The sequence below is a fragment of the Fusarium proliferatum genome (genome assembly GCF_900067095.1).
Source record: "Fusarium proliferatum ET1 genome assembly, contig: FPRO_scaffold002, whole genome shotgun sequence".
NCBI classification, from domain to species: Eukaryota; Fungi; Ascomycota; class Sordariomycetes; order Hypocreales; family Nectriaceae; genus Fusarium; species Fusarium proliferatum.
This window is the reverse complement of record NW_022194791.1, coordinates 253,912-281,217: the sequence shown is the minus strand read 5'-3', so window position 1 is coordinate 281,217 and position 27,306 is coordinate 253,912. Positions and strand designations below refer to the sequence as shown.

Here is a 27,306-nt window from a genome sequence, read left to right as displayed (position 1 = left end):
AGGAAGTTCTAGGATATTCAAGCTCATTGGCGTGCGCAAGATGAAAGCTGAAAGCTGAAAATTGCTTGGCAAGCCTGTCATTCCATGCTTCAACGCAAGGGATGTGGAAGATGGACGGCAATTCGTTTGCTGTGTTCTTTTGTCTATAAAATCCAATCAAGCTCCCAGTCAAAAAGGGTTCTCAACATTCTCCTACATCCAGCAGCCCGCTCAGCAATCTCCATCCATATCTTCAACAATTTAGCAAATATGTCTGTGATCACCTATACCAACAATTACTCCCAAGTATTCCACCACAAAGGTCCGCCACCTACTGATCTGCCAAAACAGACAAGGCTTCTGACGCAAATGCAGGTGTTGACGTGAGCCCTGATGAGCACGCCGCGGCGAGAGTGCAAGAATACCGAGTGGCTACAGTCGAGGCATGCAAGCATGACCCGGATGTGGGCCATATTCAGTATGGTACGGTAACGGGTGATGGTGTTGGTAATCAGTGGGCCATTGTCTTTAATGAGGAGAAGTACAACATCATCGTTCATTATGATGATAAAACAAAGACGTTCGGGAAGAGGACGAGGAAGATTGGGTACACCTTGCAATTGACAGTTGTGCAGGAATGCAGGCCAATGTTAGGCAACGCTGGTGACAAGCCTCCTCGCCGTATTGGGGTTTCCTTGGTTTAAGAGAAACCGAATTCTTCACCGATGAGGGGTCACAGCTATTAGGTTACAGACGAAGCAACTGCCGTACTATAACTCAAGTAGTCAGAGCCGAATGTGATAAGCCTAAGTTCTCTCTGCTGATTTAAACTCTCAGCCACAAGTCTCAACTGCAAATAGCATATCGAATGTGACAAGTGTCAAGGTTCAGTGGCGCATTTTCTACTGTCCTCTTGGGTATGTGATTGATGTGCAAACTTGTAAGCTTTTTGTGGTTGATTAGCGCAATCACAATTTCTTATTAGTATTAATAATGGAAAATAAGCTTCTGTTTTTATTTTCACATCTTTCCTTCCTGCCTACCTTTAAAATCTTAAAGCCATATGTAACAGATACCCTTGCATACCCGCAGTCTAGCATATCGCGCAATCTGGGGAAGTCTAGATATATTCTGCATGGGTCTAGGGTAAAGCATTGTGTTGTGATCCTTGATCAGTTGTGACATAGTGAGGGATGCTAGGGTAGTATCTGGACAAAAGCTTTTCTGCTGACTGATTATTTGCCAGTAAACGATGGTAGGATCTGAAGGAAGCGGGGCGGCTAAAGTTCCTGGCCCCAATTTAATCGATGCCATGGTAGTTCTTCTATCCATTTCGCGTCGAGATGCTATTTATAGGCAGTAAATGAGTACGAGTCTAATAACTCGAGGCATTTACATCGCGCCAGTTTATTGTTATTGCTGGCCCATCTCCCAGTCTAGCCAGTCTCCTTTCTCAAAACAGCCCTAGTGCAGCCAAAGGATCACAATCCCTGCAAGGCAGAATCGACGTTTCCGTTTTGGTAAGTGATTCAATTTGGCTAGCGATTCGATAAAACCCCTGTCCATTCGAACTTTATCGTCATGACAGCGGCAGTTGGTCGTGGCTTGTTCTTCTCAGCCCTATCCCGATGACGACCTTGGCCAAGATCGACAGGTTGCCTCTTCCAAGTCCCGTGTATTTATAGCCCATTTACTACGACAACATCGCAGCATCCCATCATAGCATCTAGCAATTCTTCTCATTTTATTTCTCAATGGCAAACCAAGACGATCCTGCTCTTCCATACCGCGGAGCCCCTTTCCCCACGAAATGGCGCCGAAACCACCCACGGTCAAAGAATGGGTGTCTTCCGTGTCGCACTAAACGTAAGAAGTGTGATGAAGTCAAGCCAGTCTGCTCGTCGTGCACCCGGACCGGGCAAGAATGTGTTTGGCCCTCTCAGGAGAGCACTTCTCAAAGAGCTATTACGGAAGACGGCACTGCCAATGAGCCACTCAGAACCTCCGGCCCTTCCCCAGACTCAGCAGCCTTGCAGTCCAAGTCCCGTTCATCTTCTCCTCGGGCCGCGCCGACCTACGGCAACCTAGCTCATCTAAGCGATAACTCGCGTCCGCTCTATCAGCAGTACCTGGATGTCACAGCCGAAATGCTGACTCGAGGGCCCTGCTTAGATGGAAACCCCTTTATTCATTATCTTCTCCCATTGGCTGCGAATGATAAGCTGGTTCTTGATTGCATCCTAGCTATTGGAGGAGCTCATCTGACAGTCAATGACACGACGTCTACTATCCAAAGAGCCCGAGCTTTAGAAGTGGAGACTCGTGGACATTATGCGACTGTACTGTCGGGATTACAGAAGCTCTTATCTTATCAGACGGGTCAGATCGTCCTATCGACGGATGAACAGACAGGGCCACCTACCCCAATCCGCATCCTGCTGATTCTATTACTCCTCTGCGTCTACGATGTAAGATTTTCTCACATGAGAACGTCATGGGACTTGTTGCTAACAGCTACAAGCATGTTCAAGGTCATTCTCGTGGCTCCATGTATCATCATCTCAAAGCTTGTCGACAGTATATCAATCTCCTCACATCCGAACCCACGCCATCTAATGAATTGAAACACCTGAAAGGATTTATGCTGGAGCTCTATGCTTATCATGCAATCAAAATCACCATCACGCCTCGCAGCTTTCTATCTGATGAGGTCGTGGAAATTGACCCATCAGTCTATCCACTGGATATACTTAGAGGATACAAATCCAGAGGATTTCTACTTGGCTTTGGGCAGGGTCTGTGGGAGATGGTTCCCGAGATCTCTCAGATTGTCGAAGCTCGGCGGGAAGAAGAGAAGAGAGGCATTATAGCCACTACCGCATATCAAGAACAGTATGCTTCACTTTTATCGCGGCTAGAAGGCTACAATGCACTCGAAGAAGACACAAATGGCCTATGTTCTCACGAAGAGCAAGCTACAGCTGTGATGATATATCAACACGGTCTTATCGTATACTTGCAGTCAGCCTTCTACCCCGATATGCTCGCAGATCCGAACCTCGCCGCCGAAATCGACAATCGAGTAGAACAGACCATGTCAGCCTTTTATTCATTGTTTGTTAGCGAGTCGCCATATCGTCGAATGCTCCTCTGGCCGGGCACTATTACGGCCTCAGTCGCGAGACGTCAAGAGCATATTCATGTGTTCCGCGCTGGGTTCTTCGCTAGAGCTTCGCGTACACCCGGTGCGGTGAAGATGGGGGCAAAAATAGTCGAACTTCTTTGGAGTGATCCCGACCCTCGAGCCTTTGGTCCCAGAGGTGTGTCTTATATCATGACCAAGCATGATATTAGCTTGAGTTTATGCTAAGGGAATGTTGTTTTGAGCAGCTTATATATATGTACGATATGCTGGCATATCGGGTTTGTCTATATTATTAAGAGTTTCGATAAAGTTCTAAGTAATTATGTCTATCTACGAGTTCTAGTCTGGAAACTGGTAGATGGGACGTGGGTCTATGAGGGTGATATCAAGTGCCTCGTTGACCTGAGGACGATCTATACCGGAAGACACAATGTCTTTCTTGCCGCTTGCGAGGACTACCTACCCTTAACATCGCATCACGGTCCTCTCAGCTACAGAAATGTTTGTAATCCTAATGCTCTGGCTTATGTTGGAGAGATGTGCTGACCGGCGTTACCTTGACCTTACCAGGCATCCAGATTACCAACTCTATTGATGAGAAAGGAAATAGCTTAACAGAGAAGAGCCAAAAAGACTATTTGTACCAGCAGTATCAGAGAACTTTCAGAGCTATACAAGGCAAGGATTTGATTAGATAATCGTGACTGCTGCTGTGACGTGACGCTTACATCGCGAGCATTAACCGCGTCATAGTTTATGTACATTTTCCAAACCTTCCACACCATTTCGGTCTCCCTTATTGAGATAGCCAGCCACTATACCTTGCGGGTCCCATTTCTTCCTGATGTTCATGAGTCTCTTTCCTTGGTCCTGTCCCCAGAACGCGGTCGAGCGCTTCTGAAAATCGGCATCTCCAAGATACGACCCTTCCGAGTCCCTATTGATCTTTTCAAAGATATGGGTAAGCCAGGATTGACATTTGGGGTCCTCAGCCTGATCTTCCCAGACGACATAGGCCGCAAAGTAATGATCGGTCTGCATAGAGAGTGCCATATCTTCAATGGCGCCATCCTCGATACTGCGTCGAGAGCCGGGAGCCATCGCATACCAAAGGGTAAAAGACTTTTCTGTGGGGAGTGATGTGAAGGACTCTTTCAAGACCGAGACAACGTCTGCATCATTGCGGATATAAGAGTTGTCGACTGCATATCGATGACCCTCAGGGTTGGCAGAATGCTGATCGTCGTACTGCTCCGCCATGGAAGTTGGCTCGCAAAACCACGAGATTACGTGTCCTGGTGGTGCTGAGTCTTGAGCCGGCTGCAGCGCAGACCGTGCTTCTTCGTCACTGTTTTTAAAAGTGACAAAAGAGATCAAGATATGCTCTCCTTCACGGCCTGGAAAATGTCGGCCAACTGCAACTATCTCAGTGCCCTCGTCAAAGGTAGGAGCAAGCTATATATAGTCTTAGTGGATCTATCACCGGGGAGGAGGACATGATCGGAACTAACCTTGAGGACCCAAGAAAAAGCCGCTTCATAATCTTTCTTCTCGTATATATAGACCGATGATCTCATGTGGTTGAAGGCAGGAATTGTTTGGAGATAGAATCTCGTAACGACAGCCGGGAATCCTATACCATGAGAGAGAAAAGCGTGAGCTATATGTTAATTCCTCTCAGAAAGCAAAAGGCTGACCTGGACCTGATCCACGTGCCGCCCAGTATAATTCCGCGTTGGTTGTCTTATCGCAGTGTCGCTTCTCCCCATCAGCCGTCACCACGTCGAGAGCCACCAACCTCTCGCAAGCGAAACCCCAGTTCTTCAAGCACTTTGTCAGTAAAGATGCTATTGTCTTTCCTCAGTCACCTTACCTTGCAATTCCACCCCATCCCTCCTTGCAGAAGAAATCCTCCAAGAGCAACCTCTGGGCAATGGCCACCAGGGAACATGCGGCCACGTAAGCCCAGGAGCTTATTGACCATCCTCCCAGTCATGCTAGGTGATGCTTGCAGCACTCCGGTACTGTCGTCTAGAAGAAACTCGTGGTACTTGCCCAGGTCGATAAGAATGGCACCCTCTCGTACACTCCAGGCTGCCCAACTGTGACCACCAGAGCGTACTGAGACCCGGGCTCCCAGAGTGCGTGCGAGCCGCACAGCCTCTACGATATGATCCTCCCTGGTGGCCTCGACGACGGCAACAGGCTGGCTGGATGGTCGGCGGTGGTTGAAGACGCGGCCTACCCTGGCCCGTTCCCAACTCACATCACCTCGCCAGATGATGGGAAATGAAGGAGGCAGTTGAGATTTCGCCTGCGCAAGAGCATCGATTTGCGTCATGGTTGTTGGTCGGGTAGATTTGAGTTTGGTAGGGATGATAGTCTTGCTAATGTGGATGTGCTCTACTCTACGAATAACCGTCTTTCTTACGCGCCTTATACGACCAGAATTCAATCAACATGGTAGATAATTAGTCCAGATGCTTGCAGAGCCGAAGCTACTCCGCTCAAGTATGATCGGACTGCGGGGGCTCGGGGGATACTGGGACCACATTCCGAGAGGAGGTGAGAGCTAGCTGTCTTAGCCAACTTGGAGCGCCCCCTCAGCCGATCGGAGACGCTCAAAAATGCAGCGGGGGCATCTGTAATTACTGAACTAAAAGTTAATCTTCAGCGGACAACGCAGCTGAGCGAGTCGCCAACCACAATTCTTCAATTGGTTGCTTTGAATCACACCAAAAGCCAGAAAAACATCTCGGCCATGTCGACACAAGAGCCCCTTGCTGGCAAAGTAGCCATTGTCTCAGGAAGCGACAGCGGCATAGGTTTTGCCATTGCTCATGAGCTTGCGTCTCGCGGCGCGCATGTCGCCATCAATTACCCATTCTCTTCTCAAGCAGACAATGCCAACAACAAGGCGGCGTCCCTGCCAACTAGATGCATCGCTGTCTGCGCCGATATGGGTACAACTCAAGGCCCCAAGACGCTGGTTGAGGAAGCCATACGAGAATTTGGCCGGCTAGACATAGTTGTCAACAACGTGGCGATAGCAGTCAACAAACCTCTGGAGGATCAGACCTTGGAAGACTGGGATCTCTTGGTCAATGTCAATGGGCGCAGTACTTTTCTTCTGACCCAGAGTAGCCTCCCGCACCTAACGCGAGGAAGTGGACGAATAGTCAACATCTGTTCCGCTAGTTCACGAGGCTCTCCTCCATTGCAGACCATCTATGCCGGGACCAAGGGCATGGTTGATTCCTTCACCAGATGCTGGGCGAAGGAACTTCCTCCCAAGTATGGGTGCACGGTAAATGCTGTGTCTCCAGGTCCTACCAAGACCGAGGGCTTTCTGGCTGCTGGCGAGGAAGCTATGCGGGTCTTGCAGCCTACAATCGATGCTACACCTGCAGGAAAGAGGATGGGTACACCGGAAGAGATTGCGTTTGCTGTGGGGTTTCTATGTGATGAGCGGGCAAGCTGGGTCAACGGTGTACATATGCATGTGAATGGAGGACTCCATATCGATTAGCTACTACTAATCATCGTCGGAATATTCTAATTAGAAATCCTTGAATACAGTGAGAGATGAGCCATCTGTGTCAAACAAAGACGGGGTACATAGAAAGGATGCTTTGAAGTATTTCATAGAGTACCAGGATACGTTAGGGTGATGTTGAACTATCCCGCAGTCATAAAACATATCCCAGTCAGCGACGGTGAAATACTGTAGATTGATTCATTCTTTCGATACAACTAAAACATGACATTTCTATCTTGAGAGCTGGCCATCTATTCCTCAATCAATCCTTCGAGCACTGGAGACGTCTGGGACACCAACACCCTCGACAACCTTTGCACCTAGAATCTCATACACGGGGACTTCTGCCAGCCTCGAGACGACGTGGTGCAGTGTCGGCAGAGCCTCCCAATCATGAGGATCAAACTCGAAGCTGGCCTTGTCTGCAGTGAAGACCCTCAGAACTTTACTCGGCACGACCTTGGACTCCTCTGCGTGCGGCACAAAGGTAGCATGCTCCACATCTGCCCTGCCACGATCTCCGACCTTGGGGATGTACTTGTATGCAAAGATTCCCTCATCGTCTTCGCCTCCGATAGTCCCCTTGGAGCTCCCACTGTCTATCTCTCGAAGACCCTCAAGAGTGAATGAGCCAAAATTGACGCCTTGCCAGCCAGTCTGGATTCTGTAGCTGTTTGCACGCTTCCAAATGTCGATGGAGCAATACAGCTTTGGCATTCCGAGCTCTTCCCGGCCACTAACAATCGGATCTGTGAGGCTTTCCCATAAGATAGGCAGGAATGTACCATCGCGAACGGTGCCGTCTTTTTGTACATACTGCACACCATGGATGTACAGCCCAATATGTCTGTACCCAGAACCTCCCAGCCACTCCATCTTATTGAGCGTGGTCTGGGAGAAGCTAGCATATGCTACTGTCCCAGGACTCTTGAAACGGAAAGAGGTAGAAGGAAAGAGATTCTGCAAAAGAGTTCGTGAGGTCTTGAACTTGATGGAGGCTGTTGTGAATGTCGAGTTGGTGGCATTTCTAGCTTCGCCTGTGAAGGTCTGGCGTGGACCGGGGAAGGGTCCAAAAGACACGGGCATTCTCCAGTAGAGATGAGGCTTGCGAGCCCAGTCCCACTTCCTGAAACGATTGGTAGAATTGTCCCATTCATCATGGCCCAAGTTGAAGTTGGTATACGCCATCACTAAGTAGAAACGAGTGTCAGTCGTGAGATGAAAGGTGCGTCTGTAAGGTTTACTGACTGTCAAAGTCCTTGTCAGGCTTATCCTTTCCAGCCTGTCGTGAGAACTCTTGGATCCGGTTTGCCCGGTCGTAACGAAATTCTTGGTAGAGACGTAGCCGCTCAGGGACCTCTTCTGGAGAGGTATCCGCTGGTAGAACAACTGCGAGGGAGGCGGCGTCTTCGATAGCAACACCTGCACCCTGCCCTTGGTCTGAAAGAAATTGGTTAATACGTTTTGTTGCAAAAATACGTATCGTGGGTGTTGGTGTTGAGGATATACTCACGAGGGAGAAAAGGATGAGCAGCATCGCCAAGAAGGGTCAGTCTCTTGTCGGTCCATGTTGGGAGAACATCCATGTCTAGCAGCTCCCATGCCTTGAGGGACTCTGGGCTCGCTTTGCTGAGAAGCTTCAGCAAAGCAGGATCGAAATCCTTGTATACACCCAGTAGCACCGACATGCTCGTCTCGTTGTTCCAATCTTACCAGTATTAGTAAGTAATCCTTGCGAAGTCAACCATCTGGGCGTAACATACCTTCTTTACTCCCTGGGTCGCTCTCTTGTCGCGGATGGATGCAGACAAAGTTGAACATCTTGTTGTCATCGCATGGATACATGACAATGCGTCTGTCGGCGGCATAACATATGATGAGTTGGCCGTTATGTTGTGCAAAATGGGCGGTTTCCGGGTCGTTGAGAACATCTTTACGGGGAACGAGGAAGCGGAAAGCACTCTTGCCTGAACTATATGCTTTCCAGTCCTTTCCAACGACTTTGCTTCGGGAGCGAGACTGTTATGCAGAGATTCTTGTCAGTCAAACGCCTAGTAGAGGGATGCAACATCGAAGGTCGAAGGTATCGTTGCTTACATGAACTCCATCAGCGCCAACGACCAAGTCGCCCTGAACTTGGCTGCCATCCTCCAAGAAGACGGTAGCTGTTTCTGTGTCAACATCAACAACGCGGCTGGACGTTCGGAGAACCGCGGGAGTGCCAGATCCTTCCGGTGATGTTGCAAGTCGTTTAAGCTCCTGATGCAACCGTACGCGATGGACCAAGTGCCATGGATGCTGCCAGATCTTGTTCGCTTCTGTGATATCGGCATCACGGACCACTTCATTGGCCGCGTTGAACTCTGTAATCTGCAGTCAAAGCGTAAGTTTTTCGGTGTCCGATATCCAGAAGCACATCGAGTTTGGAGCTACATACCCGTTCAAAGACATTTGCGCCTATGGTCTCTGCAAAAATACCCAGTCGGCGGAGGATTCCATTGGCGTTGGGGGCAAGGTGCATCGCCGCTCCAACTTCGTTGGCAAAGCGAGACTGTTCCAGCAAGGTGACTCGATGGCCCTGCCTGCGGAGGAATATGGCAGCAGTGAGTCCGCCTATGCCGGCCCCGATAATGACGATGTTGAGCCCATCGGACTTGGCAGTGGTCGTGTGGCCATTGGTGACTGCATGAGAGACCCCGTTGGATTCCATGGTGTCCGAGCTATGATACGACTGCTCTTTTCGCAACGGCCAGGAACCTTGGAGATGGAAAGTAGCGATGTTTACAAGTCGTTGCCGTTGAACCTCTTTTCTTTTTGTTTGTAGATGTTGCTCAATGGTTTATGTCTGTAGAGCAATGGCCTGCGTCTTATCTAAATGTGCTGAAACGGATTACGCACCAGGATCCTTTGAACCTTAACCTCGGCATTTTGGGCAGAATCATGATTACGGTCCCGATGCACGACTTCCATGTACTCTTTTCTCACATCGACAACTATAGGAGGGGCCGAAGACGATTGAGGGGTTCAAGACCACATCGGATCGGCTTGTGGTCGACACCAAACCACTTTAAGCTAATGCGGCAGGGCCTGTCACTATCCTATCCTCTAGCCCATTTAGACCAGAAAACACTGTGCCACTCTACTTGATTCTGCAACCCAGCAGAGTCACGTACCCTTGCACTTTGTGGGGTTTTCTGGGGAGCATCGGAAAGAGACTCTGTGCTATCTAGAGCATCTGCTTTCACTGCATTGATCCCCGTGGGGAAGACACGCTAGTGGTTGGTGGAGCCGCCCCTCATCCGCGTTAGAGCGCGTCGCTAGCAGATTTTGTCCCCCTTTCCAGGCTAGCTAACCAATGCCAGCCATCAACACATTCAGTGCATGCTCGCCAACCTGAGTGTCTGTTAGGCTGCGCAGGTCGTATTCGAGCTTAAATACATTCCGATATGCCCTCTTTCACCCATTCAGCTTTTCAAGGGCTCTAGGACATTCGACAGCCGCTCCTATTCTTTTTGCCTGAGGCTCGCGATTCGTCAGCTTCTGCTGTTCCTCAGCCAACTCGTTAATTGTTATCCCTTGGCCCCTTGTACATCAACACCATGTCTATCGATATTCGCAAGACCAACACGGGCACGGCTGATGGCCGTAACGATATGCTGGGAGGTCTGCGCCTCCGCAATGAAGAGACCAACGAGATAATACTCATACCAACCCCAACGAATGATCCCAATGATCCTCTCAACTGGTAAGCCATCTCTTACTAGGCATACGTTCTCATCCATGTGAAGTCTGCTAAGCACGATATAGGTCCAAGCCATACCGATTCTACATCGCCGTCCTCGTCTCATGCGCCATTTTCTTCAGCAACTTCCTGGCGGCTGGACCGTCTGTCGCCATCGTCAGTACCACCGAGTCCTTCTTCGGCCCACCTGGCCCCGATTTCAGTGCCCAGGTTTCCAAGATCGCCTATTTCTTCACCACCACTGCTCTTCTCCAGGGCATGGGAAACCTGATATGGATGCCCTTCGTTGCAAAGTTCGGCCGTCGACCTACCTATGTTACGTCCTTTATACTCTATACAGCCGTCGCTGCTTGGGCTGGTGGTGCTACTACGTACGGCAGTGCCTTGGCTGCGCGTATCCTCATGGGCTTCGCCTCGGGCGTCGCTGAGTGTCTTGCCCCTTTGACGATCTCGGACTTGTTCTTCCTGCACGAGAGAGGTGCCGCCATGGCGTAAGTGACCATGTTTATATGCCTAACTTGGCTTGCCTAACCACCCACATGAATAGGATATATACCACTGCACTATCCGCTGGTGTAGGTGCTGGAATCATTGTTGCTGGACTCATCACCATCAACCTGAGCTGGCGATATATATACTGGGTATCGGTTGCCTTGATTGGAGTGTGTACCATTCTCATCATCTTCACATTCCCTGAGACCGTCTACAACCGTCAGGAGGTCACTGAAGGAACGCATACGCATATCGAAACCAATCGCAAGGATCAGGATGAGGACATTGAGAAGGTGCAGTTTGATGAAGCCTCGGCATCTGGGCACGTACCTAATGCGCCAGCCACAAAGCGCACATTTTGGCAAAATCTGTCCCTGTACAGCGGTACACACACGAAAGAGTCCTTGCTCAAGCTATTCTTCCGGCCAATTGTCCTCCTCACCCTTCCTCCGGTGCTTTGGGCTACCCTCGTCATGTCTGTTACCATCGGCTTCCTCGTTGCCATCAGCTCCAACTTTGCTGTAGCTTTTAGCGCCACGTATGGCTTCAAGCCGTGGCAATCCGGCTTATGCTTCATCTCGTGTCCCATAGGGGCTGGTGTCGGTGCATTCTTTGGAGGTCACTTTAGTGACAAGGTGGCGGATCGGCTGACTCGGAAGAATGGTGGTATTCGAGAGCCAGAGATGCGATTACCTGCTATTCTCATCTCGCTTGTGGTCGCGCCGCTGTCCTTGGTTCTATACGGTGTAGGCATCGATCGCAACTGGCACTGGATTGTCCCTACCCTTGGTCTGGGTCTTTGTAAGTCTGCGCAGAACTGTCTCCCGCAATTGTAAATGCTTACTCGAGTCGATAGTGAACATGGCAATCGTTCAAGCTACCAACGTAAGCTTGGTCTACACAATTGACAGCTACCGTCCCGTTGCAGGAGAGTTAGCAGTCACGCAGCTGGCGTTCAAGTGTAAGTCTACTGTCTCCAGAGGCTGGCGTGATCAACGAAGCTGACGAAATGTAGCTGCTTTCGGTTTTCTCCTCTCTTTCTACACTAATCCATGGATTGATAAGAGTGGATATGCAAATGCATTTGGTGCCATGGCTGGAATCTCAGGGGCTGTTATTCTGTGCTGGGTGCCTATCTATATTTGGGGTCGAAGGATTCGCCATGCTACGTGGAGCTGGGGCTACATTGAGAAATTTGTTCACTGGAATGTGGATCGCGAGGTGGGCGAGTAGATATTTTCAGGAATTCAGACACGATATGTAAGCCTGGTATGATGAAGCACGATGTTTGATAGTGGTAGCCAGTCAGTATTTTTTGAGAAATTGCATGTTGCTACCAACAATTAATTACCTTTCGATGAGATCGCCACTCAGAGACTTGTTATTTCAATGTCGATCCTATCCTCGCTATGCAAGGATCAAGTGCAGTCACGACAACAGATAAGAAACCCCCATTTAACAACAGTTGCTCATTGCCTGCTCGACACCGCTCCCTTTAAGCATGCCCCCCTTCCAATGTCATGCCTACCCTAGGGTCATTGACACGAAGATCCCTGTACTAGTGTCCTTTTCCCCGCATCGCCCACATCCCGAAAACCCCAGAATTTACCATACTAAGTTAGTCGTAACTCACCCTAGTTAGGATCATGGCGCAACGCAGACCGGTCCAGCCCAGCAACATCACAACCATCCTTCCACCGTGACAATGATCATTTTTTCATCTCTGGTCTGGCAGTCACAAACGATATGAGCGCTCCAGCCACGACAAAGAGACGCCTGTCGTCTCCTCAACAGAACCCTTTCCAATGCTCCTACTGCCAACGCTCCTTCGGGCGCGTGGACCACTTGACCCGTCATATCCGATCTCGTCAGTGGCAGCAGTGCAATGCCCCCGTCTTCCAATTTACTAACATTCACTACAGATGCGCAAGATAAGCCGTTCCGCTGTCATGTTTGCGATAAGGCCTTTGGGCGCCAGTATGTGATCACACTACCAAGTTGGCAATCACTAACCTTATTGCGTCGACAAGAGATATCCTCAAACGTCATGTGCTTGGACATAATGGCTCAGACTCTGGTGCGAAGCGATACAAGCGCATGTCCAATGCTGCGCCTCGTGTTGCTCAAGCTTGTAAAGCTTGTGCGGGATCCAAGCTTAAGTGCGATGAGGATCCGTCCTGCAGACGCTGCGTGGCCAAGGGAATCACCTGTGAGAGAGATACGCGCTTTACAGAGATAGGAGAAAAGACATCACCAGACACTAGCATTCAGTCCACCATAGGTGAGAATAGCGTCTGTCGCTCCTTTTTGGGGGCCGATTGCTAAACAAAGCAGACCAAGAACTATTCATACCCGTGCTAGAACCGAGTCAGCTAAGCTTATCAGAAGACGACTTCTCCAAGTTCCTGAAAGGGGTCATGACTCCCGTAGAGGGACAGGAGAGCCGTCCGATAGAACAGGCCGACCTGGCTAGCATTCACCACCACATGTACGATCCGCTTCTGTCCCACGGTCCCTTGGACTTCCGCGTCGACGGGGATACGCGGTTCGACGATGTTGCCATGGATCTCTGGGACCTGCCCTGCAGTCCATCATTTTATTACAATGGAATCCTACTGGAGCCAAAGGCATCCGCAGCATTCAACCTTCAGGTTCAAACACCGAATCCGGCCAATAGTGCTCGCCCAGCTGTGTTGGGACATGTCGCGTATAAGGAATCAGCACTAGGAATGTGGGAGCCTTCGCAAAATGACCACCTCAACTCCAACATCAAAGCCCTGTCTGTTCTCGGTGACAGCCCTCAGGACGCCATCCAGCTTAACAGCTTGGAAATAAGCAGTCAGCGGTTCAAACCACTCTCTGTTGGACTCAGAGACCAGCTGCTGCTGTTGACACTGAACGCTTGTAAGCCAGAAAGTAAACTCGCCATCATCAGAGCATTCCCCCACCCCGAGATTCTTTCCAAGCTCATCGAGAGCTTCTTTTCTCACCATAGTGTGCAGACCGACTCGTGGATACATGGCCCTTCGTTCGAACCAAACCAACAAGGTGCAGAGCTTATTCTCACCATCGTCAACATGGGCACTATGTTTGCCGACTCCAAGATCCTGCATTCTCTTGGTTTTGCTCTCCATGAGGTGGCTCGTTTGTCGTTGCCTGTGATGTTTGAAAGAGCGAATTCTATGACGAGAGCTCTCTGGGCTCTCCAAGCCTTTGTGCTGGATATTGAGATGGGGCTGTGGAGTGGTATTAAGAGGAAGATGGAGATTGCAGAGAGCCAGCGCCAGATGCCCTTCACAGTATGTCATCTCTTTCCTGCTAACTTGTCTCAAGTTTCATTTTAGCGTCGAGTGGCTGCTAATTCGGCACAGATGCTACGGCGCGGTAGAAGATTTAGTAATGCCTATACCGCGGCTGACCCTCCTTTGCCAGAAGACACAGGCGAAACCTTACAGAACAAGTGGCTTGCTTGGATTGAGCAAGAGAATTACAACAGACTCATATATCACTGCTTTATTCAAGATACTCAAGTCAGCATTGCTATGTCGACATGTCCCTTGATATCTTTCTCGGAGCTCAAGACTCCTCTGCCAGAGTCTAGTGATCTCTGGCTTGCCAAAGATGCAGAGGGATGGAAAGCCATATACTTGAGGGAGAAGCGCCTACACGCAAGGGTTTCGTTGCACGACTACTTCCGCAACGCTGCAGAAATCGACAGCGGCTATGACGTTTCGTTTTGTCAGCTTGTCATCCTTTCCGGTATCTGGGGAATGGTCTGGCAATGTCTACAAACCATTGCCGTGCTAAACAAACCGACACACTCGGACCCAGCATTGACTCTTCGGCAGCAAGAGATAATCCAGATATTGCATCGATTCCGCGTCAATATGATGGGCGATGAGGCAGGCTGGCAGGATGGTCCGGTGACCATGATGTATCATCTCGTCTATATGCACTTGCACATTCCTTTTGAGGAGGTTGAGCTGTTTGCGGGCAAGGGACACCAGAGTGATGCCCGGCACGCTCTGTCTGTACTTCTAGACTGGACCAACAGCCCAGAGTCACGGAAAGCAATATGGTACGCCGGCCAGATCATAAGAGCAGCAGAGATGTTCGAGCCTGGTCGGCTCCGGGGCTTTTACACTATTGCTTTATATCAAGCGAACCTTGCCCTCTGGGCCTATGCGGTGGTGTCACAAGTCAAGGGAGCAAATAAGAATGATCCAATTCTTAACCCTGAGGAGATGGTCTGTTTGAACGGGCCGGAATCTCCACTCGTTCAGAGGTTCATCAGCCGAGGGGTGCCTTCGGTTGCAATCATTCAACCATGTGCACCTCAGCACGGTAGTTCCCCCATCCGATTGATGGACCGGGAGGCGGTCGTGAACTATGTTGTTGGTATTTTGAGTGCCAATTTCTCGCACGTCGACGCTATCCCGCCTCTGGTCGAGAACCTTGAACAGCTTCTGGACAAGCTGGGCCGAGCCGAAATCGACGTATAGGCAGAGCGAAGCCGATGTGGGGGATGGGATGTTGAGTGCGGAATGCCACCCCTCCTCCGCATCGGTGCTGCTTAGTTCACTAGTCTCACCCTAGCAAGGAGTAGGCTGTGACAGACCTGCACGTTGACAGGTGGTCCCTGAACATCCATTGACATAAATCTCTTGAGGCTGTGATTACGCTAGCTTGTCTGACAAAATTTAAGATGATAGCACGTCATTACATGACTCGAGATCTTTTGAGGCAATAATAGTTCAATTTGCTATCGAAGCTCACATGCTTGACTTGTATGTAGACCCGATAGTCTGTGTTTACTCCTTCTCCTCATACCCAGGAATGGTATGCGTTGAGTTATCGCGGAGTTCTTGACCGGCAACTCTCAGACTTGTAGCCGGCTGCAAAACATAGAGCATTCTCGCCCATGACTTTTCGCTCCTGTTCTTCCACGCATGATTGGTCCCCCGCTGAACCGAGATATCACCCCTCTTCATGACTCGCTTCTCTCCAGAGTCGAGGATCAAGTCAATCTCCCCTTCCAAGACGACTCCATAGTCCAAACTGATTGTGCGATGCATTGGCGATATAGCGCCAGGAGGTATATCGACGACGCGAAGGACTGTGCCAGTCGGCAGAGTAATGCCTGGAAGGTTTTCGGTATAGTGTCGATATGTTTCAATATCTGCTTCGTCGTTCAGGTTGACGGGGAATTTGTCGGTCGCGTAACAGAGCGCAAAGTCGACATTGTCTGGTAGGGTTTGGAAGGGAGCGTCCTCGGGTAAGGCGTCTGAAAAGGTCGTGGTGCCTTCAGAAGTGTGCGTTGTGACGAACCGCTTGATCGTTCTCAGATCCTTTCGTGCGTTGTCGGCAGGTGTTTTGTTGTCCATCCTGGTTGTGTATGTATGTGAATGCAGCTTGGTGAGCACAAATGCATGGAGGGGGAGAACTATTAGTATTAAAGAAGACTCAGCAGTTTCCTTTCAAGCCTGGCCGTGAATAGCTCAAAGTTTACTTCGGATGTGGAGGGCAAGGAGTGGTCCCGAGAAACTAAAACGTTCATCGGCTACAAAACGAGGGTAGCTATAGAGTAAGGACAGTGTATCATTCTTTTCTAAATCTCCAACTACGGCTTGATCCACTCAAATTTGTCCCCGATGTATCGATGCGCACGAATGTCTCCAGACCTCGCGTGACCCTCAAAGAGCTCTACCCGCGCAGCTCTCCCACAGAGCTGACCAAGTTCACCGCTTGCCTGAGCAGACTTGACTTCCTGATAGGTCACAGTGCGGAGGAACTTTCCTACCCACAAACCGCCAGTATATCTTGCCGCGTGCTTCGTGGGTAGAACGTGGTTTGTGCCAATACACTGATCGCAACAATGTTAGTCTTGGTGGCTTGCAAGAGGGATTCGGCACTTCTTACCTTATCACCGAAAGAGACGCAGGTCATGGGGCCCAGAAATAATGCTCCGTAGTGTTGCATCTTGGTAAGCGCCTCTCTGGGGTTCGCAGTGAGAATTTGTACATGTTCGGAAGCAAATTCGTCGGCAATCTGATAGGCCTCGTCAACCGTATCGGCGAGAATAACCTCCCCGTAGTCACGCCATGAGACACTAGCCACAGCTGCTGTCTTGAGAGAAGCCAGCTGATCATCGCAGTACTTTATGGCACTCTCTGCAACTTCAGCCGAGGTACAGATCAAGACAGCAGGTGTGTCTGGTCCATGCTCAGCCTGAGAAAGCAAATCGGTGGCGATCATGTACGGATCTGCTGTTTCATCCGCCACGATCAAAACTTCAGTTGGCCCGGCAAAAAGGTCGATTCCAATCTGGCCAAACAACTGCCTCTTTGCCTCGGCAACGAAAGCGTTGCCTGGTCCGGCGATGAAGTCGACCTTGGGGACAGTTTCCGTGCCGATCGCCATTGCTGCGACAGCTTGAATGCCACCAAGGATGAAGATCTCATCTGCCCCTGCGAGATGCATGGCGGCAACTGTGGCCAGGGGAATCTCACCCGCTGCGGGGGGCGTACAGGCTACTACATTTCTGACACCAGCAACCTTGGCCGTCAAAATGGTCATGTGCGCAGAGGCCAACAAGGGATACCGCCCTCCAGGGATATATCTAGACAGTCATTAGCACATAGAGAACTGTCAGTCTGAGATATAAAGTACTCACGCTCCAACTGAGTCAATAGGATTGTTCTTCTGACCCAGAAATACACCAGGAGCCATCTCGATCTCAAACTCTTTGATTGAGTTCAACTGAGCCTCTGCAAACTTTCGAACGTTGGATTGCACTGCTTTGATATCTTTGATGACTTGCTCTGGGACTCGAGCAATGACTTGATCGATGTCCTCTTTAGACAGCTTGAAGCTGGAAGGAGACCATTTGTCGAATTGCTCGCTGTAACGCTGCACAGCAGCATCACCTTCTCGCCGGACGCTATCAATTACATCCTTGACTATCCTGGGGACATCAGGCAGTGAACCATTGGTGGCTTTACTCGTCGAGTTGGCCGAGGCGGGACGCTTGAGATGTGTTCGAGCCATGATGGAATAAGTTTAGCTTGGTGTTGCTGATTACGTGAATACAAAGAGATGATCTTGAGAGTATTTCTTCTGTCTTCTCATTAAGCCAAGTCAGCCCTTATAGCACATGATATTGAGCCTCACTGGAATTCCATTCTGCCCCTTGATGTTCCCCGGTCTACTCCGTGCAGAGCAGCGCGTTCACGGATCGGCTTTGCGGGGGTGGGACTCGGAAATGTGGGCGACGAACCCTGGCTAGGCCAAACCCTGGCGAGAAAGAAAACCTCCCAACATTGAGCCAAGACTAACCGTAACAAAAGCTCTGTCAAGACATGGTGAGCTTATCTAAGCATCTCCTCGCTGATGATACAGGTTCTTAGTTGGTCTATTAAATTCAGCCAAAATGGGGCTTAAGATATGTAATTTGTAATCTATTCAGCTACACAATTGTGGGACCTACCTACCCTACACTATCTTGATTGTGTAAGGAGACAGGGAGTCAGTAAAGTGTATGGCAGAAAAAGAAAATAAGCAAGATATAAAACCAAGATGTTAACATAAAGGAAAATCATTATATATGCAGTATATATTTAGATAAAGCGTTGACAAGCTTGGTCAGAATTGCATATAGCGTATTCATTCCAGGGTTAATTCCGTGAGGGAAATATCAACTGCAATTTCATGTATCTATTGTATAGCGCCGTGGTTGCGTATGCCAGGTTTCCGAAGCTACACCGTTTCCTGAAGCATTTAGATGCTTTATCATAAACCGAAACCGGCATCGATGACCCCATTCTGTCCAGTTACTGATTTAGACACGACAAAAGCTTTAACTTGCTCCGCAACGTCTTCAACTGTGGCAAAACGCCCCAACTTATTTGTGTTGCGAGCAATTTCAAGTCGATCTGCGGGGAACGAAAGACCCCATTCCTGTACAAAGATGAGATTAAATCCCCGAACAACTGGAAGAGAATCACATACAGTAAGTAATATGCCTGGTGAGATGGTGTTCACTCTGATTGACGGCGCAGCGATCTTGGCGAGACATTTGCCGAGATGGATCTGTGCAGCTTTTGTGACTGCATACGGCTACACGGCGACAATCAGTGAATGAGAAGACTTCCTGGTGTCAGATTAACATACCACGCTGCTTCCGCTGGGGATGACTCCGGCTAAGCTGGCTGTAGACACAAAAACAGGCACTCCAGCTTCTCGCTTGTTGCTCTCTTCAAGATAGCGCTTCGCCGCATGGAAAAGCCACAGATGGCTCTTAACATTGGCAACATAACATCGATCCCAGTCGTCTTCGTCAACATTATCATCGATGTCTGAGAACTGGCGCATCTTTGTCCATCCAACATTCGATATGACAACATCTAGACGACCGCCAAACCTCGATGCTGCATCGTCGACGAGTGATTTGATCTGCAGCTCGTCGCATGTATCCGCTTGAATGGCCTGTATCGAGATGTTTGAGCCTGCGTGCTTTTTCTGGCACTCGGCTTGTAGCTTTGATACTAGCTCTTTGGCACGGGATTCGTTGCTGTTGAAGTTGATGACGACGTTCATTCCTAGGTCGACAGCTAGCATACGAGCAATGGCTGCGCCGAGACCACTGCTTGCAGCAGTGACCAGGGCTACTTTGGACATGGACATTGTAGTTGCACGTGAGACTGTATCTGTTGATGAGAAAGGCTTTGTTGTTGACTGCATCAAGGACATGATGCTCGGCAACTGCGGGTTGCGGCCTCGAATACCTACTTCTAGACCAGACCAATCGAACTGCGGCCCGACGTACCCCTCATTCCGAGACCGGCATCCTCTCGCCTCCCCACAATTGTCCACAAGCCGAAGCATGGTTCGGGGCACCGTATTATCTATCTATTTAATTTATGAGAGCTAGAAAGTCAACTAAACAAAATAGAAAGAAGGAAAAAGGGTAAATTAAAATACGGCTAAGCTATAAAATCGGGTTAAAAGTATTATAGTTAAGGGTTAATAAGTATAGAAAACTGTATATATTAGGCCCAAGTAAAAGAGATTAGAGTTAAACAGATTATGTAATAAATAAACCCTCTTGCATTGCCAAGCAGCGCTCATCGCACCAACATATCACCGTGTTTGAACTTTCCCCGGTTAACGAACGATTTAAAGGTAATAGAAATGTTTGATTGCGCAGACATGCCGAAGGAAAATCGACATTACGGACCCGGTATGCACAATGAGTTTATCGAATTCCAAAACCAATAAAATACAAAACCAACTTTCAAACAAATGTCAGAGACCATTGCCAAGTAGCCCGCTCGGTAAAGATAGTCAGCCTCGTCCTCCATATGAGTAAAAGTCTCCAAGCGCATTGATTTGCCACCAGGGCAAACCCCTAAAATATCAACAGCAACTTTCAAAGCAAATGTCGGAGAGACCACGGTCAAGACGCCAGCTCGATAAAGATAGTCAGCCCCGCCCTCCAATTGAGTAAAAGTCTGCAAGCCTGTTATCTACCATCAGGGGCTTAAACAAGCCCAGGGATAGCAGGAAGCGAAGGGATGGCGGGAGTAGCAGGAGTCCCAGCAGGCTGACTAGCATTGTCGGCGCCAGGAGGCAGACTGGGAAAACCAGGAATATCGGAAAGGCTGGAAAGACCAGGAACGCACCCGATGATACCAGTTACAAACTTGGTAATACTATATCCAGTTAGTAAATGCTGCTTCTCATAGCATACTAATAGAGCAGCAGGCTTACCAGTCGGTCGCTCCGAGGGGATCAACCTGAGTGATCTTGCCAACGCAGTCAAGGATGTTAGGGGCAGCCCCAAGACAGCCAAGGTCGAGGCTGTGAACCTGAGTCTCGTCCGTAGCCTTGGGCGTAGCAGCGCCAAGGGCAAGGGCGGGAAGAACGAGCATGCTAAAGACCTTCATGATGGATGGTATGGTCGGAAATACAAGAGTGTAAGTGATTGTGTAAGTGATTGTGTTAACTTTAAGTGTTGGAAAAGAATGCTGATTGTAAGTGTTGAGGATTGAGTGATGAGAAGTGAAGATGCATCTCCTTTATAGTTTTCACAGGTCATATTAGACTTATCCTGAAGGGGATCTCTGCAACCATTCCCAATTCTAGACAATGCTAATAGACCTCACTCTCCGAAGAAGATGATACCATTGTTTCGGAGAATAGAGAACCGCATTGAATGATCTGTTGAAGTCCAATGTTAGGTATGATACGGGCTATAGTTTCAGCAGTTTGATATAATGTCCAAGTGTGTTTTAAGAAGTGTTGTTCAGAGCTGAGCTTTTCCCGGAGCCACCGCATTCCGTGCCCACTACCTCATCTTGTAGGTGTGTTACATATTGCGACATTCTATTACAAGGCTATACGAGCTAGGGGAGGTGTGTGATTGAGAAGTCCCGATAATTGAATATGATTAACGCCTTGCTTCGATTCGATTCTCTAACATAAAATCGTCCAGAAACCTGAATCCCTGCAGCAAGAGGGGCTACTAAGGTTAGTACCTGTCACTTTTAAAAGCCCGTAACTAGCTCAGAAGAGGGATTTTCGACCCAGTGTCCCATATCAGGGGCCAAGATAATGCACACGTATTCCGCCACACTGACATAAACCCACTCTTACCTATATAGGTAATTTAAGCACTTGTCAAACACGAATGATTCTAAACTTTAATATCTATCAGATCGTCGCCGAGGATCTGTGATGTGGCATATTGGCAGTCCTCGGTTACACATCATACGCTGTAACGCTGCTTAGTGTTAAGACTAGTATGTTTCAAGAAGACATAAGAGAGGAGCTGAATGTTGATAGGGATCATCAAGATCGACATTTAGCATGGTAACCTTTACATAACTTATGGGTACACGACCAGTCTGTGATTTATAAAGAGAAGATGTTGGAGCCAGGTGAATGTGAAGCTCCCTTCCCAATGTGGAAGCTGGGAAGAGTCAAGATGAAGATCCCAATGCTGGACTGTTAGATCCGCTAGGCTTTCTGATAGTAACTCTATTTCTTACCCAAAAGTTCCTAGATGAAGGTATGTTTGACCAAATTAGGCATAATTCGAAACTTAATAGAAACCCAAGTGTCAAAATGTGGCTAGGCGATCCCTAGAAGGCCCGCTTGTCTTACAGTCATTCGAGAGACGCCGGAGATACCAACAGCCGGGGATCCCGAGACTAGCAGACGAAATCACTCATGTATCGTGGTGTTGCTGTGGTCTTTAAGTCTTCTATGCCTCACTCAACTTTTAATTCTCAATGTTCAACTTATGTTATTTCAGAATGGAGATTGATCCTATGGTGATTGCTATCTTTGGCCATCCCCCTGAGGGCATTGATCTCTCGGCAAACCAAGAGATAAAGAATACTACCATTGTTCTCTCCATGCTAGGCATCTCTGCTCTATTTTTAGCCGGCAGAATCGCTATTCGGACACAGCAGTCCCATTTGAGCTTGGACGACTACAACATTAGTGTATCATGGCTCTTTGTGGCTATCACAGCTGCTATAGTGTTTGTTAGTAAGTCTATATCTATATAGCATTTGCCTGGCAATTGCTAACATCAGCAGTTGGCCAAGCCGGTGCAGGGAAACATGTTTGGGCACTCACGATAAATGAGATAGTTGAGATATCAAGGGTTCATCACCCAGCCACTCAAGTTTCCTATCTATGCTAACGCCATACATCATCAGCTCTCATATATCTTTCAGCTGTCAGTGCCATAAAGCTTAAATTGGAGCTAATGGGGAGTCCGGCCCCACCGCCAAAGAATACAGGGTTTAGGCATAAGTGCTATGATGAAATTCTTATCACTCAAGGATCTGAATATTAGTGGGAGGCAGGTGAATAATTACAACGTCGAAGCCAAGTTTATTCAATAAGACGAAGAGCCATATTTAACATTCGCCCAGCGGTCCGAGTCCGTCTCAAAAGGAGCAGATGTCTTGGGCCACCCTGAGCTCCTGGCTGCTAAGCTCCCTGTCGTCACACACTCGGCTCTCGCTTCCTGAGAGGGACACTGAAGTCACCTTCGGGTCCAGAATAGTATGATACTTGCTTGGGAGGGTTTGGGTTTCAGCTGACTTTGTTACTATAGACCTTGGTCTCTCATGGTCGAATTACATTATGTCAATTGCTGATAAAAACTGTGATAAGCCGATTGCTATTGCTGAAAATGAATCTCAGACTTTGTCACTAGATCCAGAATTGCTGATGTTCTTTGATTAAGCCTTTGACTAAACCTTGGAATCACTTGGATCATTTGCATCTATAGCATCGAGTGGATCCAAACATGTGGCCACTTCTCTGAATGGTCACCTTTCCTAATCGAAGAGTGAGGACAACCTAATTCAAAGGTATTCATGAAATTCGAGATACTCTAAAAGCGTTAGAATCATGACTTTATCAACGACGCTGCTATGCCACTAATTTCTCTTCAATTTCTGGATCCAAGCTTGGCGTATGTAGTCAGGAGGATGACAAGACTCTTCAGGACACCAAGCTCATTCAGGAAGCCCAGGTCCAGACAAGGGACACTTACACCCACTTAGAAACAGCTAACAAGCTAGAAAAATAGCAAGCTCGCTCAAAGTGACTAAGCGGACAGGCAAAAACCCCGGAGTCATAGGATACGAGAGTCGCCAGCCACCAATAGTGCATATGTGCGAGGCAACACGTGGGGTCAGTGTCATTTCTCAGCCAGACCAACTCTAAATACCACTTGCCAGAATACACACTGCACTTGTGCACAAGAATCACTGACGCGATATCTGCTACTATTAAGGCAACTCACCACCATCGGTTCTTTCTTCTTTAACAGACATTGATGAACCTTGGTGGGCCTATGATTAACGCCCAGTAAACTTTGCACCGACGCGGAGGCAAGAAGGCCCATTTGGTCCCCATAACGACGGCCACCCGAAACACAATGCCGCAGGAACGCGAGCATCACTTGTAGCGTGGGAGAATTAGCAGCCAATCAGGCGACGGAGATCTGTTGAGGGGTATCGCTGTCCACCGTCAACCCCGAACTTCCCCAATAGTTTATGATCTACGACTCGGCTCCGAATGGGCCAGGGCACGCTATCAAGGGGAAGATTTCCACTTTTAGACTAAAGCAGCCTAAAAGGGGGGATAAGAAACTGGCTAGACTGGTTTTGGTGTAAGCTAGCGGGCAGGGGCTACACCTTCTTCATTTGATGTCATATGGTTATCCCAATCAGGCTCATGGGGTTAGTGTTCGATACGGAAGAAGTACGAGCCTGGCGCCTATCGATCCTTGAGATTCAGAAATCGTTTCACTGTCAGCTGAAAAAACACCGAAACGTCATCATGTAGTCTATATCATTGATTAATTTAAACTTGATGTCTGCAGGTCCTTATGAACAGTTGAATCCATATTAAACGATCCACTATCAGAGTGGTGAACATTCATCCAAGACAAAATGAGACACACTGTAAATTTTGGCCTTTTTATTGTAACATTTATCAGAAGAGCTTTCAAATTGAAGCTGAGGTCATGAAAAGAGATTCGTATTTGAACAGCCTGTACCAGTTGTTTGCAGCACATCTCCATGGCTCCTGGGCTATCAATTGGTAAACCAAACCCCTCCATCAAGCACACTACACATAGGATAGCAGACCATACTACAGTATCAGATTCATTCCGTACAAGGGTAATGGTTTTAAATTTAAATTCTTTTAAATACAGAGAACTGTAGTAAAAAGACAGTAAAAGAAGGAAAATACGAGAAGAGGTAGAGCCGCGTTATATAACCAAGACCACTGATTGGTCATTGCCATTGTCCGTTGGTTCAGTAAGCTGGCTATTTTTGACTGGTTTCAAGGCTGTCACGCCCAGCACACAGCTGGTTATTCAATCAGAATAAATCGGCCAAGTGAATGATCAAACTAATAGAGCCTGCCAGATACATAGCTCTACTAATGTTGCTAACAATGTTGCCGGGGACCCCAGACACGTAATCGGGATGAGCAGACGAGGATGGCGTAGGGACAGTGTCAGTCGGGTTCACATAACCCGAGCCTTTGATTGACAAAACGCCGACGCTGGGGAAATTTGGCTCAACCGATGCAGGGCTGGCGTTGCTGGGATTGGCCAGGCCAGAAACAGACTCAGGCTCTGAGCCAGAGCCAGATCCAGATTCTGCTGCCTTGCTTGCACCAGGAATGGAAGTGGGAGCGACATGCGTTGCTTCAGGCGCCAATTCAGTCAGAATAGGCACAAAAGAAGAGGTGGAGATGACAGGGAGCAGATGTGTCGAGATGCAGTCTGAAGAGAGATCACTGCTTGAAGCTACTCCGTAAAGGAGCGAACAAAACAAAAAGGCAGACGAATGTTTCATTGTGTCTGCTTGATATCAGGGGGTATAAACGAATGTAAAGTCTGAGGATTTGATTCCGTAAAGACCAATAACTAGGCTCTTATATTATAGTTCTTTGTCACCTGAACTTTATAGTCGATTTCTTACTCTATGTCTCTTTATCAGAGCATCTGTCATAATGGGAAATCCCCCCTTATATTCAAGGAGATTAGCTATGCTATTTGTCATCGAAGCTAGGGCACAGCACCGCAGCCCCTCAAGGTTCTCATACATCGGACTTGTGATTTATTCTTGGAACTATAGCAACAACACAGGCATTCCCGCAATACATTGCAGGGGGGTCAGCAACAAAGTTCGATAATTGGGATTCTCTGATCGACATGTAAGCCACAGACACTACAGGTAGACAAAGCGGTACGTAGCCAAGGGCTCATTTTCATGCAATAATTTCTTTCTTTCACAAGCGATGTGGACTGTACTAGTGAGGCGCATGTTAGATTACCCCTATCACATCCCGTGCGCTAGTCCGTGGCCATCAACCTCGAGCCCAAGGTGGGTACAGACTTACTACATTTAGCAGCTGGTCTAAGAGATCCATCCTCAGCTGAGGTTGCCCTGTGACCCTGCCGCTTAAGGGAACTATGACTGATACTCACCTGGCTTTAGACGATGGAGACATCTTGTTGAAAGGAATAACGAAATGTATAAGAAAAAGAAGAGTGAATGAGAATCTCAAACACCATCCCACTCTTTTCATCCATTCATTCATTCACTCACTCATTCATTCATTCCATACGCCTCTACTGCTGGGCTTCTTAACATTCACTCGTTTTCGCTATAGCGCTCAAGCCATGCGTCTCACTATATGTGTGGCTTTAGGCCTTGTGGGCAGCGTTTTCACTGCTCCTGCGCCAGAAGCCTGCAAAGACGATAGGACTGATGTTGTGCTCCAGCCTTATGCCATTGTGCATGATGGCAAAACATCTACTATGACTATTACGCGCACTTATACGGATGGCTCATGGTCTGCCCAGACTCTAGTTCCTCCTCAGCAGTATAACCCTGACTCAACTACCTCTCCCGAAGTCCCAAGTCTCTGCATCAACTGTATTACTATCACTACTACCGGTCCCGTTCCTTATGTCACTACAGTTCCCCCTGCTTCGGACGGAGGAAAGACTACAGTCTTTACCTGTATCGGGCGCAAGACTGTAACTGTAACTGGTACAGTTTCAAGCACTATAACTATCCCTCCGTCTCCCCATTGCAATGAGTGCTCAGCTACGGTAGTTGTTCCAGCTACTGTTACCGATATCAAGACTGTAACAGCACCTGCATGCCATGAATGCATTACTGTTACTGTTAGCGGAACTGCCCCTTGGATCACTACAGTCCCCCCGGCTTCATCAGGGGGTACGACTACAGTCTTTACCTGTCCGGGCCAGAAAACGGTGACCGTAACTGGAACAATGTCAAGCACCACCACTATCAACCCTACATCGGGATGTACCGATTGCACAGTCACAGTGATTATTCCCCCAGCCACATCCTCACTTGCCAGTGGGCTTGTTACTACAATCACGACGACTGGTACCGCAACTGGCATTACTACCCTGCCTGCGACTAGCGGTGGTACTACTACTGTCATTACCACTGCTACAGGACCTTCCCTGGTTACTGCAACTACGATGGCAGGAATATCAACTAGTCCAGCCACCTTACCTGTCTCTAGTAGTGGACCAACTACTACTAGGGCTTATACGACATCAGCGCCAGCCGGAGCTCTTACTACAATCACTAGGCAGGGTACCACTACTGGTCTAACTACCTTACCTGCTACCTCAGGTGGCACTACTACAGTGGTTACGTATACAACCCCTGGCGGTGGCCTCACCACTGTGACTTCAACTGCATCAACCACTGGCTTGACAACACTTCCCGCAACAAGTGGTGGCACTACAACTATTGTCACGTATGTTACACTATCTTCAGTCCAAACTGGCGGCTTGACTACCTTGACTTCAGCTGCTTCTAC

General features: G+C 48.5%; 14 protein-coding genes across 14 annotated transcripts in view; 7 read left to right on the top strand and 7 right to left on the bottom strand.

The window, feature by feature from the left end:
• Positions 1-249: 249 nt before the first annotated feature.
• On the top strand, positions 250-683 carry FPRO_03757 (uncharacterized protein; the record flags this gene model as incomplete). Its single annotated transcript, XM_031225996.1, has 2 exons — positions 250-301; positions 355-683. 2 exons carry the CDS (start codon positions 250-252, stop codon positions 681-683), a joined length of 381 nt encoding a protein of 126 aa, XP_031076576.1.
• Positions 684-1,733: 1,050 nt separating this feature from the next.
• On the top strand, positions 1,734-3,349 carry FPRO_03758 (uncharacterized protein; the record flags this gene model as incomplete). Its single annotated transcript, XM_031225994.1, has 2 exons — positions 1,734-2,447; positions 2,501-3,349. 2 exons carry the CDS (start codon positions 1,734-1,736, stop codon positions 3,347-3,349), a joined length of 1,563 nt encoding a protein of 520 aa, XP_031076575.1.
• A 522-nt stretch (positions 3,350-3,871) lies between these two features.
• Positions 3,872-5,465, bottom strand: FPRO_03759 (uncharacterized protein; the record flags this gene model as incomplete). The annotated part of the gene is made up of 4 exons (XM_031225993.1): positions 3,872-4,579; positions 4,636-4,757; positions 4,822-4,945; positions 4,998-5,465. 4 exons carry the CDS (start codon positions 5,463-5,465, stop codon positions 3,872-3,874), a joined length of 1,422 nt encoding a protein of 473 aa, XP_031076574.1.
• A 420-nt stretch (positions 5,466-5,885) lies between these two features.
• Positions 5,886-6,653, top strand: FPRO_03760 (uncharacterized protein; the record flags this gene model as incomplete). Its single annotated transcript, XM_031225992.1, has 1 exon — positions 5,886-6,653. The coding sequence occupies one exon, from the start codon at positions 5,886-5,888 to the stop codon at positions 6,651-6,653; it is 768 nt and encodes a 255-aa protein (XP_031076573.1).
• A 267-nt stretch (positions 6,654-6,920) lies between these two features.
• On the bottom strand, positions 6,921-9,372 carry FPRO_03761 (uncharacterized protein; the record flags this gene model as incomplete). Its single annotated transcript, XM_031225991.1, has 6 exons — positions 6,921-7,852; positions 7,911-8,102; positions 8,176-8,370; positions 8,426-8,681; positions 8,760-9,032; positions 9,100-9,372. 6 exons carry the CDS (start codon positions 9,370-9,372, stop codon positions 6,921-6,923), a joined length of 2,121 nt encoding a protein of 706 aa, XP_031076572.1.
• An 889-nt stretch (positions 9,373-10,261) lies between these two features.
• FPRO_03762 (uncharacterized protein) lies at positions 10,262-12,129 on the top strand (the record flags this gene model as incomplete). The annotated part of the gene is made up of 5 exons (XM_031225990.1): positions 10,262-10,407; positions 10,470-10,895; positions 10,952-11,697; positions 11,753-11,857; positions 11,912-12,129. The coding sequence occupies 5 exons, from the start codon at positions 10,262-10,264 to the stop codon at positions 12,127-12,129; spliced, it is 1,641 nt and encodes a 546-aa protein (XP_031076571.1).
• Positions 12,130-12,642: 513 nt separating this feature from the next.
• Positions 12,643-15,398, top strand: FPRO_03763 (putative transcription factor Pig1p; the record flags this gene model as incomplete). The annotated part of the gene is made up of 5 exons (XM_031225989.1): positions 12,643-12,763; positions 12,819-12,873; positions 12,927-13,177; positions 13,231-14,195; positions 14,268-15,398. The coding sequence occupies 5 exons, from the start codon at positions 12,643-12,645 to the stop codon at positions 15,396-15,398; spliced, it is 2,523 nt and encodes an 840-aa protein (XP_031076570.1).
• A 309-nt stretch (positions 15,399-15,707) lies between these two features.
• Positions 15,708-16,280, bottom strand: FPRO_03764 (uncharacterized protein; the record flags this gene model as incomplete). The annotated part of the gene is made up of 1 exon (XM_031225988.1): positions 15,708-16,280. One exon carries the CDS (start codon positions 16,278-16,280, stop codon positions 15,708-15,710), a length of 573 nt encoding a protein of 190 aa, XP_031076569.1.
• A 236-nt stretch (positions 16,281-16,516) lies between these two features.
• FPRO_03765 (HIS-3 histidine biosynthesis trifunctional protein) lies at positions 16,517-17,943 on the bottom strand (the record flags this gene model as incomplete). Its single annotated transcript, XM_031225987.1, has 3 exons — positions 16,517-16,759; positions 16,816-17,515; positions 17,570-17,943. The coding sequence occupies 3 exons, from the start codon at positions 17,941-17,943 to the stop codon at positions 16,517-16,519; spliced, it is 1,317 nt and encodes a 438-aa protein (XP_031076568.1).
• A 741-nt stretch (positions 17,944-18,684) lies between these two features.
• Positions 18,685-19,578, bottom strand: FPRO_03766 (uncharacterized protein; the record flags this gene model as incomplete). Its single annotated transcript, XM_031225986.1, has 3 exons — positions 18,685-18,852; positions 18,904-19,011; positions 19,066-19,578. 3 exons carry the CDS (start codon positions 19,576-19,578, stop codon positions 18,685-18,687), a joined length of 789 nt encoding a protein of 262 aa, XP_031076567.1.
• An 856-nt stretch (positions 19,579-20,434) lies between these two features.
• Positions 20,435-20,840, bottom strand: FPRO_03767 (uncharacterized protein; the record flags this gene model as incomplete). Its single annotated transcript, XM_031225985.1, has 2 exons — positions 20,435-20,606; positions 20,665-20,840. 2 exons carry the CDS (start codon positions 20,838-20,840, stop codon positions 20,435-20,437), a joined length of 348 nt encoding a protein of 115 aa, XP_031076566.1.
• A 1,371-nt stretch (positions 20,841-22,211) lies between these two features.
• Positions 22,212-22,544, top strand: FPRO_03768 (uncharacterized protein; the record flags this gene model as incomplete). The annotated part of the gene is made up of 2 exons (XM_031225983.1): positions 22,212-22,445; positions 22,500-22,544. 2 exons carry the CDS (start codon positions 22,212-22,214, stop codon positions 22,542-22,544), a joined length of 279 nt encoding a protein of 92 aa, XP_031076565.1.
• Positions 22,545-24,809: 2,265 nt separating this feature from the next.
• Positions 24,810-25,292, bottom strand: FPRO_03769 (uncharacterized protein; the record flags this gene model as incomplete). Its single annotated transcript, XM_031225982.1, has 1 exon — positions 24,810-25,292. The coding sequence occupies one exon, from the start codon at positions 25,290-25,292 to the stop codon at positions 24,810-24,812; it is 483 nt and encodes a 160-aa protein (XP_031076564.1).
• An 830-nt stretch (positions 25,293-26,122) lies between these two features.
• FPRO_03770 (uncharacterized protein) overlaps positions 26,123-27,306 on the top strand; it is a gene marked incomplete at both ends in the record, with an annotated part of 2,808 nt that continues 1,624 nt past the window's right edge. The window contains one exon of the mRNA XM_031225981.1: positions 26,123-27,243. Coding sequence (XP_031076563.1) covers positions 26,123-27,243 — 1,121 coding nt within the window. The remainder of the gene's footprint in view (positions 27,244-27,306) is intronic.